This window comes from Neolamprologus multifasciatus, chromosome 13 (genome assembly GCF_963576455.1).
Source record: "Neolamprologus multifasciatus chromosome 13, fNeoMul1.2, whole genome shotgun sequence".
NCBI classification, from domain to species: domain Eukaryota; kingdom Metazoa; phylum Chordata; class Actinopteri; order Cichliformes; family Cichlidae; genus Neolamprologus; species Neolamprologus multifasciatus.
In genome coordinates, this window is record NC_140451.1 from 9,042,039 (window position 1) to 9,059,688 (window position 17,650).

At 41.5% G+C, this 17,650-nt stretch overlaps 1 protein-coding gene across 1 annotated transcript in view; it reads right to left on the bottom strand.

The window, feature by feature from the left end:
* Positions 1-225: 225 nt before the first annotated feature.
* Positions 226-17,650, bottom strand: part of hs3st1l1 (heparan sulfate (glucosamine) 3-O-sulfotransferase 1-like1) — a 34,539-nt gene continuing 17,114 nt past the window's right edge. Inside the window, exon 2 of the mRNA XM_085182769.1 lies at positions 226-10,873. Coding sequence (XP_085038895.1) covers positions 9,772-10,704 — 933 coding nt within the window. The 5' untranslated portion in view covers positions 10,705-10,873 and the 3' untranslated portion in view covers positions 226-9,771. The remainder of the gene's footprint in view (positions 10,874-17,650) is intronic.

Here is a 17,650-nt window from a genome sequence, read left to right on the forward strand (position 1 = left end):
CATAAATGAACAACATGGTTATATGCATGATAATGGCAACCCCTCGCTTTCTGTCAGGGGAGGTCAAACTGAATAATGCATCTGACTGAAATGAAAACACCCTCTAGGGTGTATGTGGAGTAAATTATTTCAAGCTATTGTTATTAAGTCCTAGTGAGAACCTGTACGAGGACCATCATTTGGAACGGTAATCAACCAATCACTGATTTGTTTGAACGTCCACACTAAAGTTTTCACTTAACTACTTTATTATACCACAAGGACAACAACAACATAAAGTCACGTGTTTCCATGGGACTCTGTGCCATCCTTGCAATAACTTCACGTAATCGTTTTCTAAATGACTTCAGTCAGTGTCTCACTTGGTTGTGGAGGAATTTGGCCCATTGCTTTACAGTGTGACCTCAGTGCATTGGTGTTTGTGGGCAATCATTTCTGTACAGCTCTCTTAAGCATTCTTGATTCTTCTCTTTTTCAGCCATTCCTTTGCAGATTTACTGCCGTGCTTTGGATTGTTTTGCTGTTACCATGACCGAATGACCCAACATTTATCTCTAGAATATTTTGGTATACAAATATATGCACATGCAGGGTGCCCGCGTCCTGTGGCTGCACCCAGCCTAAATCATCTCCCCTCCATGTCTGTGCTTGACAAATAGTATGAGGTGTTTATGCTGATATGCTGTGTTTGGTTTTCACCGAAAATGGCACTGTGCACCAAGGCCAGACATCTTTGCTTTGCTTTGCTTTCTGTCCACATGACATTGCTCCAGAAGTCTTGTAGCATGTTCATATTCAACTTTGGAAACCTGAGCTTTGCTAACATTTCCTTTTAAGAGGCTTTCTGTTGTCCAAAAAAAAAGCCATACTTGTTTTCTAATCATGCTGTCATGAACTTTAATGTGCTAGCTGAGGCCTGCAGAGTGAGATGCAGGTTTTCTGCAGGTTCTCTGAGCATTGCAGTCTGACTTCAGGGGTGAATTTGCCGGGATCACTCCTGGGAAAACCAGGAGATTGTGTAACACAGGAATGCTCCAGACCAGCAAACTGCAAACGCTTTTTTAAAAGTGTTTACACTTGTTGATGATTAATTAACTAAGTGCATTTGATTAGCAGTGATTGGCTGCTACTTACCCTCTTTATATGTATGGAAATTGTAAGGGTGTATTTAGTTTTTCACGTGATCTGTATAAATCTTATGAAAACTTTCTTTTTCACATGACTGTGTATGGCAGAGACTACTGGTTTGAAATACGATTTTAAATATATCTAAATATGTGTCCACTATATGTTTATCTTCTAAATTAATATGAAAGATACATAAAAAAAACAATGCTACAAACATCTGATATGAAGTAGTGTTGTGACTACATAAAATATTTATTTTTCCTCAAAGAGTGTCTTTGTAAGACAAGTATCTCCAAGTATCTTTGTGTCTTTGGAAAGCAAACCCATTGCTGACCTTGGAACAGCGAATTCAACCAACCAATGATCCACAATGGCAATGGCTCATAAGAAAACTGACCACAAATGTAATTTTTTTTTTCCTAATAAAGCAATTACATATTAGAAACAAGGATAAAAAGTTTAACTTCTTAACTTGAAGTTTTTCTCTTAATCTAAAATGAACCATTTGCCAGTGTAACTTCTTGCTCATACCAAACAATGCTACACTAAAGCGAAACACCTCTGCATGCACTACAGCGTATTTTCTGATGTATTTAATTGATTTCAGCCAGTTTTTAAAAGATGCATAAGAAAGAAAACAATAGCAGCTTTTCTGTTAGTTTGGTGTCACCAAAAAGAATCAGCAGATAAAAAACAAACAAAGAAAAACAAATGTTCAAAATTCTAACAAGCCAGAAATCCGACCAGCACCAGCTAACTGGACGCAGTACGTGGCTGCTCTGATACCGAGTGACGCCAAAGGCACCCGAGAGGCGAAAGCTCAAACGTTTGCCAATCCGACCGTCTGTAGATCACTCGCTCGCTAATTTCGAGGAGACAGTTTTATATTGCACAGCAGGAAGAGAAGATTTCACACCAGTCGCCAAAATGAACAGCAGTTTTGAATATCATAAATGTGCCCCAGCCGCAGAGGAGCGACGGACGTTTCGTCCCTGCTGTAGCTCCACTTTGTGGTGTTGTCTGATAAGAGAAGGCTAAGTATTGTGCCTGCTGCAGGTTCCATTAAGTAGAAACTTCAAACTACATTTGGATGACTGTTTATTGCTTTAATTATGCTGGAGTTGCATGTCATTTTGAATTTTCTTTTTTAAATACAGCTAGATTAACCGGTAGAACAAAAGTATCATAATGGAAACACACTAATGATAAATTAGCTGAAAGTGTTGCACCTCTGTGTCCCTCAGATGTTTAGCAAGTGCTGCTAGGTTTGATGCCAGCTTTATAAATAAAAATAATTTGGGGAATCATTCTCAAGTAGTGAAAATAAGGTTGTTTATATCCTTTTAGCTTCCCTCTCCTTCCATTTGGCTTATTTACCTGTTTGAGCTGCCACAAGGCTGCTGGATTAGCAACCGCCCCAAGGGGTAGGCTGTTCACTTTATATGGTTTCCTCTCAAGTCTGTGCTATGCCTTTGAACACTCTTTATCTTCACATCTCTGCACTCGCCTGCAAATGGAGCACCACACAGGGGCTTCTTTGATATGAATTAGCAATAGGAAGGTGCCCGAGTCACTTGCGAAGCATACTTAATTTGTAAAACACAAATTAATGTTCTAAAAATAATACTCGCACACACCCTTTAAGGGGGCTCAAGGAGAGCTTGAAACAATAAGACTCAGACAGTGATGAGGTGCGACATTGAAAAATTAGCAGAGTCAAAATGTCACCTTCCCCCCTGAAGTGCCACAGCCAGGCAACCAAAAGAACAGAGGAAGAAGATGAATGAACGAGAGAGGCGCTGAGCATCTAACGCTAGCTGGAATCCCAGCTGACCAAAAAAAGGGAGTCAAAATAAAAAAGACTGGCAGACTTCAAGGGAACTCGGGAGACCTTGCTGTTTTAGTGGGTCCCTCTTGCCCACTAAAGCAGGATGGCTAGAAATAGCAATTGTGTGACACTTGGCTCCTGCGGGCCCCGGGTGCTGTGAGCCAGCAGTGAAATGTGATGCTCGCTGCCATGCCTTTGCACTCCAACTGTTGTTGTTGTTTGGCTGCGGTAGAATCAGAGCGGGGACTCGGGGTTCTACTGTACACCCAAAGGAGAGTAGATGTCATATTCCAGAGTGAAATGCCTTCTGGCACTGTTCCGCCAGCCCTTGATTTGAATAGACAAGAGCTACTGGGGATGATTGAGGGATAAAAGAGGCTGAGGGAGGAAAGTGACTGGAGCCTCAAGAACAGATGCACAGTCTATACGCTGCATCAGCAGTCAGACATATGGAGAAACGGAGCACTGAGTGTGAAGTGACACTAAAAGAGACTCTGTCTTATTAAGTTAGCTAGAAAACTGAAAATACAATGTTAGGGGAGTTTGTTTACAGCTTTATGGAGTTTTTTTCTACTCTATCTCTCTATATAATATTTACTTCACCTGAATGTTAAAGTAACTTTATGTTTATATTACAGCTTTATTTTTGTGTCCATCCTGCATGGCTATAGGCTATAATGCATACTGCAACACCCATCGCTAGACTAAAGAGGCCAGTTAGGTATCAAATTGAATGAATTTAGCATAAAATACTTTGGATGCTAAAAATGCTAAAAACTAGACATGTGACACGACTTGGTCACAGTTGATATGTTACATGCAGTTGGGAAAGATTCTTACCCGCTTATCACTCTGTTGCTCCATTTCCTGTTTTTGTGTTTTTTGTTTTTTTATCTCATTTGTCATTACTGGCATTAGCAAATTTAAATACTGAGAAAATAAAACATTAGTGAAACATACTTGGGCTTTTTCTAGATTAAACTGGTTTATTTTGTATACAGAGACAAAACTAATATAGCTCATACAATATTCTCATAATAAATTCTAACTCGTGGCTCTGTGAAGGTCCCACGGACGGCTTTGCAGACCATCGTCTACATGTTGTAGCTGTTTGCGGTCACCAGGGGGCAGTCTCACAAATAGCTGGTTTATGGGCAGCTCTCGCTTGTGTTCCAGCCATCGGAAAAGACTGTTGTTGCCATGCAGTATTTTTGTTACTTTATTCTTTTAAATCACTGATATTTCTTTGTGCTTCTCCCGTTAATGGTAAGCTTTGCTGTTGCTCTCTTCTATGTTACGGTGTTGTGCCAAAAAGAGATTTCTAGTAGTAGTTACAAGATGATGCCTGAATTTGAACATATCTCTAATGAGTGATATCAAGTCATGACTTATATCTCCTTTGTTTATCCAGGTAAAACGTGTTAACTACAGTTTTAGATAAGTGGCCAAAAAGTGGCCAAAAAGACCAAAATACTTGAGAAAGAGGGCATCTCTTTATTTGAGATAAAACCCCTTTATCTAAAATCCTGTTGAGTACTGCTTATTTATCGATATTAGCAAAGATATTGCCAAAGAAAACACATAAGCATTGGAAAGAGTGTTACTTTGTGTCACGACACCAACTCACTTTTCAAACAATCAACATTCAACCTACGCATAGCTGTCCACATCAAGCTGTAGTCCTCCAAGTACCCAGCGTGTTTGCATTGTTGCATACCTCTTTGTGTAGACAAATGCCTATGCAAAAAGGACACAAACTCATAACACTTCACACTGCTTCTTCTTTATGCTTGCAGATGTGTTGCTATTAGCTGCAGCAACAAGTACTAATGGTACCTCCAGCAATAATATATGGAAGAAGGTAGGGATACTCTTAGAAATGTAATGTTACATAAATATAGCAGGAACGCTACCAGGGCTCAAAGAGTAAGGAGACACTGTTCTGTCAGGTTAGCAGTGCTGGCAGAAGTCTTCTTTTCTCGCAGGAATATAGTGATGCAGATCTTATAGATTCGTTATGTGTCAGCCTACACATTGTCAGAATTTTAATTTGATGCCACAGTGGGTTAGTTGTACCGATCACTTTCTGTCGTACATCCCTGCGACAGAAATATCTGTTTATATCCGACTCCATAACCTAAAGCTATTGGTGTAACTAACTAGTAAGCTACCTGAGTATGTTTAACTATGTTGAGGGTGTATGGGACCTGATTCACATGAACAGAGACTGTTTTAATGGCAAAGCTGCAGAAAAGCTGGTGCAAAAGGATGCCAGTCAAGAGTAACAGTGAAACATTGCACCAGTGACTCATCTGTCTCCTCCAAACCAGGAAGAGGTCAACTTTCACAACACTGGAAGGAACATCGGTGTGTGTGGACTTGGCATGTGTGCTTCTCTTGCCACCTCACGCGCTTACACTGGCAGTATTTACAATGCGATGTGCACTCTTAGACCTGAACGCACTTAAGTTGTTGTTTTTTTTAATATCCTTTTCATTCCATCGCCTCAAAGGATCAATCAGAGGCTTTTAAAATCCAGCTGCATATAAGCAGACATGTCTCCTTCTCCTCCCTTTGACCTGTATGCAGCAGAAACCTTCCTTCCCCTTTAGTAAAGACTGCCATGGGAGCACATCAAACACATGCCCTCTGCACCCGAGGCAATGAAAAACAAATCAACAAACAAATGAATAAGCAATCACAAAGGGGGGGGGGGGAATAAAAACACAAGGAACCTTTAAAATATGTGTGAAAAAATGCATTTTTCTGCACAGTTCTTCTGTTTCTGAGCCTTTTGTGTTTGCGATAATCCAGCGTGTATTTTGGGAAACATGCTGGCTCCCTGATCTCATTAGATTTATGTTCATTGTTCTTTTCCTGATTTAAGAAGATGTAAAAAGGCTTTAGTGGGTTGATTTTATGTACGGCAATGTTGGATGCACAGTGTTCGTCATTCCCCACAGGCTTTTTGCATTTGAGCCAGCAATATAGGAGTGAAAACACCTTTTTTTGATGTTGGGTTATGTCTTTGCATGAACAGTTGAATATAGTAGAGGGTTTCTTTCATCCCGCAAAAGAGCTCCGTACCTTGATGTTTTCGAAATAGCTTCGCTGTGATAAGATTTCAGAGGGATCATCCAGATGGTCACACCTATGTGCACAGCTGTGGGAAAGAGCTGTAAATTTAATAGAGAAATAAGAGCAATGGAGCTCATTCAACTGGCAGCGGGGTTACTTTTGAAGTCCTATAAAAACGCTGTAATACCATTAAGACTGTAAACTTTCAGTGTGCATTTAATTATTTCTAGAGATACTTCAAATGGCACAGTGTTCAAAAGTTTAAAAAAAAGAAGAAACCAACTCTGCTTGTTACTGAGCTGCAGCCAGATTTACTGACCCATGCTGTTTGTAGCTTGTGCATATCTGCTGAGCCATGTCAATCAACCCCTAATGTGCATTAGGTTATGCTTCTAATGTAAACATGGAGGTCATTAATTCACATCAAGGACACCTCTGTAATAGACTTTTATCACGCAAATAAAGCGGCTGCTAGTTTGCAAACAGCTTAGCAAGCTACAAGCGTTCCTTGTGCTTTGATTTGATGCTAAGTGCTTCATCAATCACAATCCCAGACAGATCATTAGAGGCTTCTAGGATGACAAGACCAGCCAAAACATCTACAGCAGATTGCCCCAGACCACCCCTCAAACCTTTAATTACGCCCGAGGTTGGCAGATATCAAAGACATGCAGTGATAAGTGACTCACTCAATAGTAGCCATTACTTAAAGAAACTTGTTAGTGTTAGAGTTTTAAATGGCTTGCACTATGTCGGCGTCCCCCAAAAAACCTGTGTGTTTCTGTATGACAGAAAAGGTAATGCTCGAAGTGGCTCATCGAGGCGATTACTTGCTCCACAGCACAGTGCCGTTTTTAATAACAGAGCTCCAGCTCAATTGTTTCGGGCTTCAGATTTAAGTGGTGGACTTTGCATCCAGATGGTTGCCGCGCTGACGCCCCTGTCAGCGTGGGTTAGAGCCACAAAGATGATGCCGACTTCGGTTTAGCTGATAAAAACCAAGAGTTGCTTGTTAAAGGTAAATTTCTTAGCGTAGCTCACCCTGACATTTGGCACAGATGTTTAATTTCCCTCAGAGTGAACTTTCATGATTAGCTAACCTTTTATCTACTGCAACGCTCGTTTCAAACTTTGAACTTTTCAAATTCTCAGCTGTAGTTTGTGTTTAGTGCTAATTAGGAAATATTTTCATGCTAAAATACTAGCATCCAATTGTCTGGGACACAAGTATCATGCTCTTAACATGATTTAATACCTCAGTAACAGTTATTATAGTTTTCTATTTTCATGTTGTTATTATATAGAGAGTATTTGTCATTGAGAGTATATGTTCTTTTAACCATTAGTCAAATTTTTATTTTTATTTTAGTTAAGTAAAATGTGTTTCCACAGCTAGTTTGAGTTTTTAGCTTAGCTTTAGTTTAACTTTCAGCATGTAAGCATTTAATGATTTGCCGGTTTCATATAACACATATAGTAGAGCTTATTTGTGTTTATGTTGTTCATTTATATACATATGTATATTTACTTATCTAAAATTTTCATCTCACTTAGCATATTTGCTTTCAAAAAACCAACATGGCTGAAGCCGAGCGCTCCATACACCTTTTTGGGATATAATTTTGGCTGCGATCATATTTTATGTGGTTAATATGCTGCACAAAGATGAGTACCAGGTAACCATCATACTCAGGTCAGTGGTAAAGGGCTCAAGGATAATATATTCTGTTCAAGGATAACACAATGAATGCTAGCAGGTCAGTGGTGGTTTCTACCATTTCTACAGTGAGAATGATTAAAATTGATAAATTTGACACGTCAGTACTATTTTCTAATTTTCCTAACATCTACACGCCCCATGACATAACCAAGACAAGATGAAAACTGGATTCTCCTACACAAAAAAAGTGCACTCACAGCTTAAAAATATTGTAAGCTCATTCTTACAGGACTCGATGTAAGAGTCACATTTTTACATTTGTTGAAAAAACATGAAAAAAAAGAAAATCTTTTCCTTAAACAACCTTTGCTCGACTCCTCTGCTTCGGGGTCTGAGAATTTGACAGCTACAGATGCACTATGCAGCTCCCAGCAAGCACACTAAGTAAACTTTGCCTCAAACAAATAAAGGGTATAAAAGGACTTTGTTCAGTATGCACTCACATTGCGAGCAAAGCATGCCCTTTTGTCCTTCTGGCCCACCTGTCTAATGGAAACACTGCGCTGCGCCAGTGTAACACCTTGGGAATGATTGCTTACGTGCGCGCTTGTGTTTGTGTGCGCCAGGCTGCTTGTGCTGTAGGACAGTTCGTTATCTCTCAGATGAGCGGCTGGGTGATACATACCCAAGCAGACAGGCGTCGGCCAGGGTCACGGGGTGACTGTCACCTGCGTGTGTGCCAAGAGACTAGATCCTAAAGAGATCATGTCCAGACACATTTCCTTCCACCGGGTCCTCCGTCAGTTACTCTGGGGTCCAAGTGCCCCCTGGCGAGCAGAAGCGAGAAAAGTCCCTGAGCGAGATGAGCTAGGGCTGATTTTTATTTAGCACTTTGTCATCAAACCAAACTTGGCTACACACAGAATTTTCCTGCCTAATTATAATTTAAAACCCCAGATGGCCCACGAACTACACTACTAATATAAATATTCAGCATATTTCTATATAGCCCACAGCTTCACACCCCCACCCCCCACCCCTGCTTCGTTCTGGATATAGATCCAGCATAGCATCAATGACTTGTTTGCCTCGGGAGAGTTGTAGTGCTTATTCCAGCAGACAGAGCAAGGAGATCACATGAATATCAGATCCCGGCGGAGCTGTAGCTTTGGCTGCTGTTTAAAGCCCAATCAATGAAAGAAACATGACCCGCGTCTATCTGTTGTGCATAGGACGACAAGCTGTTTCTTGGAAGACCGCATGATGTGCATGATTCAGGAAAGGGAGAAAATAGGAAAAGGATCCGCAATGGATACAGTATCCTTCGTAAAAGATTTACAGCACTGTTAGGCATATAATTTAATGACTACACTTTACACCTGAGCAAATTGTTGAACAGCGGCAAAACGCAACAGAAGCTCTGTGGATTTTAGCTTGCTGACTGTGAAGATCTGACTTATTTAGCTGCAGGCACAGGCTGCATTCAATGTCCAGAGCTATTAGTGATTCTTGTACTACTAAAGCGCTGCTCCGGGGTACCCATTTCCTTGCATTAATGTCTACCTTCCACCACAGCAAATCAAAGGCATATCTAATGCCTTTGCCTATCTTAGCATACTCTCTAAATATCACAGGTTAGAAGGCTGAGGGGCTATGCAATGGTCAGAATGAAATGGAGAACGTGCCATTTTTTGTACATTTCAAAGCAGAACAATTTATTATCAAGAACAAGAATATCAAAGGAGAGGGGGAAAAAACTTCATCTGTTTCATAAACTTGTATTCACTGCAATTTCACCACTTAACACTTCCAGCACAGAGAGAATGACTTATTAAGCTTGAAGGTTCTTCTTTTTAATCTTACGCCTGTAGTTACAGTTTTTCACATTTTTTGCCGTTATCGTGTAAATATAGAACTCCTCTGCTGAAACCAGAGATTACAACAGTAGTTATTAAGAGGCTATTCAAAAGTTTTTAAACATCCTTAAAGTGCTTCATAGCCTCCCGCATTTTTTAAAATGTTTTGTCCTCGTCACAGACAAGATAGTGGCTCTGTTAAGAATGCGAACTGGGGTTTTTTATTGCCAGTCGAAGGTGCGCTTCACCAGCCTGAAGAAGGTGCGGTTGTGTTCTTGAAGGTAGGAGCGAAGCTGCTGGAGCACAGTGCTGTTAACAGCAGGATGAGGTCGTCCCTTAGACTCGTGCAGACAGCGCTCTCGGCCATCACTGCGGATGCAGTAAAACCCCTTGGTCTGATTGAAGTAGAAGTTGGTGGATACTATCCTGGGTGGCAAGTTAAGGAAGCGCTCCACCCTCTGAAGCTCTGGGAGGGGGTCACGGATCAGAGCGTCACCATCTACTATGTGTATCTGTTCTAAGGGAAAGTGGCGCAGCCAGTTGCGCATGTGGACGTCGTACAGGCTCCTCTGAATGGCCTTGTACCTCATATTCAGCGCTCCGTTGCGCACTAGCAGGTTTTCAATGGCTTGAACCGGCTTGTGGTTCTCCAGCCGGTTAAAGTACACCTGGGTGTAGTCGGAGATGACCCGCTCAGCTGGGTCTCGCAAGATCAGCAGCAGCTTAATGGACGAGTTCATGGCACAGATGCGTTCAGGTGCAAGGGCTGAAGTGAAATAGCCTGGAGTTTTCTCTATTGTGATCTGGTGTGGGTAAGAGTAGGGCATTAACTCACGGTACCACTCAAAGCCCTTGGCGTAGTTCTCATCCCAGTCAAAGAAGTGCACCTCGGTGGCGGCGGCAGCCACTTCAGGGTGTATGTCCAGCATCTCCAACAGCGCTCTTGTGCCACCTTTGCGTACCCCAATAATGATACTATGTGGAGCTCGTTTGCTTGTTCCCGGGGGTGGAGATGTGGTTACATCTCCAGAGACATTTGCTAGTAGGCCGGTGTCAAGGTCCACGGTGTCCAGTGTAATCCCAAATCCTGCCTCAGGTGGGGCAGCGTATGTCTGAAGAACCAGGAGAAAGGCTGATGCCAGAAAACAGGCCATGGTGATGGACTGAAGTGGAGACTTGCAAAGAGTCAGTAGCAAGAAAGAAGGCTGTGGCTTAGCTGTGGACCAAAGCTGACTGTCTGAACTCAGTGGTGCTAAGAAATGCAGTCTTTGTCTGCCATTGAATATGAACTGGAGACGGAGGACGAATCAGTCTGCGGCACATCTGCAGGGAAGAACAAAGAAAAAAAAGAGAAAGAAGAAAGGGCTTTTAGGTTTCAGGCATATAATGAAGAATGAATGTCTGTATTATACTGAAATGGCACCTTTCTCATTCCCATGAAAAGCAATCCAGCCATAAATACAATCCACATCAGTTATAAGTGTATGATCTCAAAAGGATTATCTCAATTCATCTTTCTTTGAGTCTCTTTTAATTCTCCCTCTTCCCATCTGCTTTCTTTTCTCACTCTATAAAGTCACTTTCAATTGATACTATAATGTCTCGGTGCGAAAAACATTTAGCCAGACAGCTCATCAGAAAATGTGTCTGAAATATGCAATTGAGTCTGAAGGCCAAAAGATGAGACCAGAGTTCTTTGTCTTCCTTCAGCAGATGAAAAATCCACACCTGTATCAATACGTACCTACCCACAACGCTGAAACCAAGAGATTGTAAAGACAAATTTATTGCCGGAAATCAGATGAGTTCCCACTCTAGGTGGCTTTGATTTTCCATACGAGCCGAGAAAGATCGATACCAGAGCAGTGAAATCCAGCAAACAACAAGGAGAAGGATTTAGGGTGTTAGGTATGACTTATAATCTTGCTGAGGAGCCCTTCAAGAGCATGGGAAAATTGAATGTCGCTACCTCGTCTTTTTTAACTTTTGATCCTTTCTATAAGGCCTTTTAAATATTTTAATATTCGCCTTGTTTTTCTTGCCTTCAACAAGCGCTAGTCAAATGGTGTGCCTCAACTTCAGCAAGAAAAAAGGGAAAAAAACATCTCTGTAGCAATAAATGTATACATATATATATATATATATATATATATATATATATATATATGTAACGCCATGGAATTAATTGAAATGGCAAAAGTCTTCAGATATTTTTCACGAGGAAAGGCAGCCGAGAGAGCTGCTGCTTACTCTGTGCTAGTCAAAACAACAGGGATGGGCTATGCAAACATCCAGATTCAACAGCAAAGGTCATGGTAAGGCAATCCAAACAAGCACACATATTCCCATCCTGGGAACACATGGCTGCACACACACACAGACACACACACACACATTATTTCAAATGCCTACAGTAGACAATTTTCTCCCTACCTCGTCCCTCATAATGTAGACCACAAATGGGTTTCTTTCAAATGCAATTTAAAAACGGGGTGTTTCTGTGGAAGTAACTTCGTCACCTTTTGCACGTTTCAGCACACTGGGGATAATTTCCCTCCCAACTAAGACGCTGAATTCCTGGCTCACAGTCTGTAGGTGCCATTTACTGTAATTACATCTATTGGGGTTTTCAAGGAGGAAAGGATATTTTTTAAAATAAATTTGATCTTTCATTTCTTTGATAACAGCAGGGAGGCTGCCTGTTTCGGCAGTTATTTTTCTCAGCAATCTTTTCCTTCCAAGCCCCCACCCCCACCCCACCACCAATATATATATATATTTTCACATAAATCACACACTCAGTAATTTATTTTATGTTTAAAGAAAGGCTGAAAAAAGTCCTTTCCCTACCTAATTTATGCACCAAGCCAGCAGTGTGAAACAACGATCAGCTGGACTCCAGAATGATCAGCCATTACAGTAATTTAAGATAAGTTTGTGGGACACGCTCATTCCGGACTGATGAAAGTATGAAAGTGTAATCTTTACATAAACTGTCAACACACTGTGAGGGGATCATAGATTTGTGAGGCGTGCATAGACGATCTAAATCTGCGCACTTGAGTTGTTTTTAGCGGGCCAACTGTTATCATTAATCCTCTGCTTGCAGAAATGCTCAGCCTTCAGCACAATTTAATCACAGAAGCCGTCTCTTAATTAAGTGAAGAGTGTAACTACCAACGCGCAGAGCACATTTCTGAGGTGTCACCAGTGGCTTTCTCTCACCTTACAGAGTCTTTCAACCATATAAAGCCTGTGACACATGCCTCCCCCTCCCCAGTTACACATTATGATCTGTGGTCTGAGTGTGGGACTGGGCCCGTGTTCTGAACGCGGGAGAGCTGACCTGCCCTACAGGAGCGGGGATGGTGCGAGGAGGCACTTATGTGCTGTGACAGCCTCGCCTGCCTGTCAGCGTTTCCCTGGCAGAGAGCTGCCAAGTCCAATGCTAACAGCCAGGCAGCCAGACGAGCTTTCTGTCTCATCCAATTCCCCCCACACCTCTCACAGTACAGCACCACCTGGAAGGAGCCATTGTTTCGCATTCCACCGGGCCTTATTGCTTTATTCTGCACTTGATGTGTATCTTTCCAGCTTTTCAATCGGCACATGGCAACCACAATATCTGGCAGACCACTTAACCAAGAATATATCCGCTGAAGACTGCAGGAACCAGTGGAAGGTTATACAGCAAAGGGCTGGCAGGGGATAACTATGGCCACACTGAGTTTTGTGTGCAGATATAACATCTGTTTGGTGTCTCATTGCTGCTTCACAGCATCAGAACCTAGATTCAGATTGTAGAACTGGACAGATTTTTGCTTGAAGACTCAAAAAAAAAAAAAATCGAAATTGCTGACTTTAAATAATTTAATTGCATATTCATTTTTTGTAACTTTGTTCTATAATGTAAAATGTTAAACTGAACAGAATCTGCTCAAATGCACAGTCACCTCGAGGTGCTTTATTTTGTAAGGTAAAGGCCCTACAATAACTGGAATAAAAATACACCCCAGCAACCACATGACCCCCTATGAGCAAGCACTTGATGACAGTGGGAAGGAAAAATTCCCTTTCAACAGGAAAAAAACCTCCATGAGTGGATCAGAGATGGGAAACCATCTGCCACAACAAAAATAAATGTTTCATTTTTTACATTTTAGTTACATTTTACTCAAACTCATTGCTTCATTTTTATCGAGGGTGAAAAATCCAATTTTTTCAGTGTAGAGTTTTAATGTTTTCCTCTGGCTAACCTTCTTCGGGCACTCTAAAGGCATAACAGTGCCGCCAGGCCACGGATGTCAAGGCGGTGGAAATGCTTTTAAACCTGTTCTGTTGTTTGCATTTTTCATCTTGAACCAGACATATCCTGATTTGCTGTGCTAAATAGACACTGGCACCATTCTGACCTAAGCCATGACGTGACCATCTTTAATCCTTTAGCACTGCAGCGCTACTCCTTAACCTGATGATACCATAAGAACGATCCCAGTGGCAATGAGGCATAATAAATTTCCAGAAAAGAAAAAAGTAACATTTAATACTTAATATTCCCAGATAGCCAGAATTAAGGTATCGCACTATCAGTGCATTACTAATATGAACCATTAATACCTCATGAATTAGAGTCAATCCCTCCCTCTCTTTCAAAAATGGTGAGACATTTTTAATTAGATTGGGGTGGGGGTGGGGGGCAGCTTTGGAAGGGAAGCAACGACCACACTTTTACTGAATTCGTTTTACATGCATTAGCTCTGTGAGTGTCCACTCGTGCTGAAGATGTCTCCCTGCCCCGCACACTGGGATATTCTCCATCCTCTTTTTGACCCTGATTATGTAGAAGTGGGTATGGAAATTGAACTCGGTAAAGTCGGAGGCACAGTTGCTGAGATAACAAAAATCTAAAGCTCTGCACCACACTCGACACTTGAACCCATAATTCCGAGCCTCCGCACACACGCGTACACACATGTACGAGAGCTGCCCTTCGCTGACCATTATCCAGACTTTAAAACTATTCTGGCACCGGAGCAAAAGTGCAGCGTACCACCTGAGCAGACAGCTCCGCCAACAGTTCTGCACTATTCATTATATCCCACCAGGCTAAGAGGAGGGCTCCACAGGTTCCAGGCACCACGGGAAGCCAGGTTCCCACTAATTAACCCAAACAGCCGCCTCTATACATCTACAGCGAAAAAAAAAAAAAAGCCTCATTCATATTCAACAGGCCCCCCTGCCATTAACTGTGGCAGGCAGCAGGTATTGCACAGGGTGCTTTGTTTTTTTAATGGCTGCTCATTAGAGACGTTACTACAAAATAATTATTACTGCAATAAAGCTTGATTACAAAGGGTGGCTTTTACTATTAAACGGATTCAAGTGAGGAAGTTAAAAAAAATGAATCAATATTACTATCCATTTTTCTTGTGTGGTCACACATTTTAAATCATTTAGCACCACAAGTAAACATAAAGACACACAGATCGTTTTACTTGTTTGATCTAAGCATAAGAATCTGCCGTTGCTCTTATCTACCGCTTGTTTATTTGACTTCATTCCATCCCACACTCTTGCGTCTCCACTTCGCTGTCGTCCAGCATTGTTAGACGATCCCGTGTGAGAGGCTCTGACCCGTCCGTCCAGTCACTTTGGACACAGAAACACATGCACTTTCACTCTGTTTTTGTTTTGCACTTTCCCACTTCCATTCCTCACCCATCCTCTCCAGTAGGGTTTCAGAAACCACTACAATATATTTTTTCCCACCCACCCACATCCAAACTGGAACTCTGAAACTTCACTCCCACCTGCAGGACTGACTTTAAATTATGGATGCATTTTGGTTCGCAGTGGGATTCCTGGCTCACTTGATTAATTTCTATTGCAACAACTTCAGGCTTCAGCTACGTACCGAGGACAAAGACAGAGCTTTTCTTTCTTTCTTAACCTAAACTGCATAGATGCAGTACAAACAGACGGCATGAAAGCCAGCAGAGCTTTAAGAAACTCACACGTTTAGTTTCTCAGATGTAAAATCCTTAACTTCCAACCCTGTGCTGCATCAGCATGCAAAGGAGTTTTGAAGGGACACCTTGAGCCCTGTGAAGCATTCCAATCCCTGTTCAAAGCTAGCTTCATCATGATGTGAACAAATAATGAGTGAGTATCCCCCCTCTGTTTACAATAATGGTATATTACAGCTGTTAACTGGTGAGTATAAGAGAAGAAGGCTGTGGGGTAGCTCGAGAACACAGTGTTGCCACTTTTAATCTCCAGGCTGGTAAAGAAAATATAATCGGGGAAGAGCAATGCTTTCTTCTCATTAGAAAGCCAACAGATGTGCCCATACGCAAGGCATTTAACCCCTGACTAGGAGAGAGAGAGTTTGAGCCTATTGTGATGTTGGCATTATCCAAGGTTAATGTGGAGGCGTGTTCACACGGAGCTGTTAGTATTGGGCGATTGTTGTCATGTGTGCTCTTTTCCACAGCTCATTCAATAACTAGAATATAAGAAGAAGAGGATGATGAATCCGTTTTCATCAGGTTTTTCTGAGAAGACAGTTTGTGGCGATTATGACAGTTTCAACAGAAGCCTTCAAAAAGGAGGATTTGTTGCAGCACTGCTTTACATATAACATATATGCATTAATTTGGGCTAGATGTACCTATCAAAGTGACATTTGGCAGTGGCAAAAGCATCAGAGTAATCCTCTCCTATGGGGCCACCTGCTGGTAAAGTAAACTGAGCACTTCCTGTGTTCCAAAGGATCAACGCAAGAAAAAAGAAGAAAGAAACTTTCACTGATCATGGTCAAGGAAAGACTTCAACACCCTCTCCAAGCCTTTTTGATACTCCTGTAGCCACAGCTGCTGATATAATGAGAAAATTTAATGTCCATTTGGGCTGTGACCAACCTTCCATCGAAAACTAACCCCACACTGAACAGTAGGAGAGTTTGAAACACTAAGCTAACCTTCGTGATTGTGTCCGCTCGTTGCATGCATCCCTTTCAAAATGACAGTGGTTTCGATGAAATAAGACCCTGGAAGAGTACACTTTTTGAAAGACAAACATAAAAAAGCCTGACTGGTGTTTGGTAGAAATGCATGTTTACAAGCCGCAATGCTTGTGAAAGGATGTACTTTGGACACATGAAACCAAATTAAAGCTTTTTTGTTTCTTCTTTCTTCTGGTAAAACATATCAGCTTTGTATTCTCAGAGGGAAAATTAAGCTCTGTAAATCAGATTACAAAAGTACTCTTTTGTTCTTTTTTTTTAACCTTTTCTTCAGTCTCTCTTCACGTTCAGGAACAAAGAGCACACAGTGCTCTCATTATTTTTCCCATGCCAGCCTATGTAGGTGTGTTTTAAACCCTTTTTCTCTCGGATTTCTGTGCCAGCCTTGACATGTTTTCTGAGTGAACTCACAGGGTTTCTGCCTGGTTTAGTGTTGATGCAGGGCAACTGCCTGATTCAACAGTGTTTCAAACTCAAATGTAATGTATTCAGTTCGTAAAAAATGCACGTTTTAAAGCTATATTAATGGCAGCCTTGGAATGCCATGTTAATTTAATCCTTGCTTAACTTTCAGTCTTTAAATCAGGCCCTGGAAGTTGATAAAATGCCATAACTATGACAAACTATTGATGCAGACAACTTAGCAGCATTTTACATTCACTGATGCTGGAGAAACAATATTTCCCTGTTTTGAGAGGACTGCAGCTCTGATGGGAAGCAGTATCGAGCTATTTTTGGAGCGCGTGAGTAAGACAATGACCTAATCCACACCCACATGTCAGCAAAGGCATTCATTAACAGAGGATGTAATCTGTCATTTGCTTTTACACTCAAACGCATGTGGCCTCAGGCCCTAATTACAGTCTTTTATCTGTGATTGAGTTAAAGTTGAGTTAAACTTTCTCTGTATAGCAGTCGTTTCAGCTTTTTTTTTCCACCCGTAGAGTGGTTCAGTGCGCAACGTAAGCTCTTCCAATTACCAATCCTTCTGCCCACTGCCATCTGTGCACACGAACATGAGCCACCCAACTTGACGAAGGCCTGCGCCACATAAACAAATGTATGTTTCTGCTAGA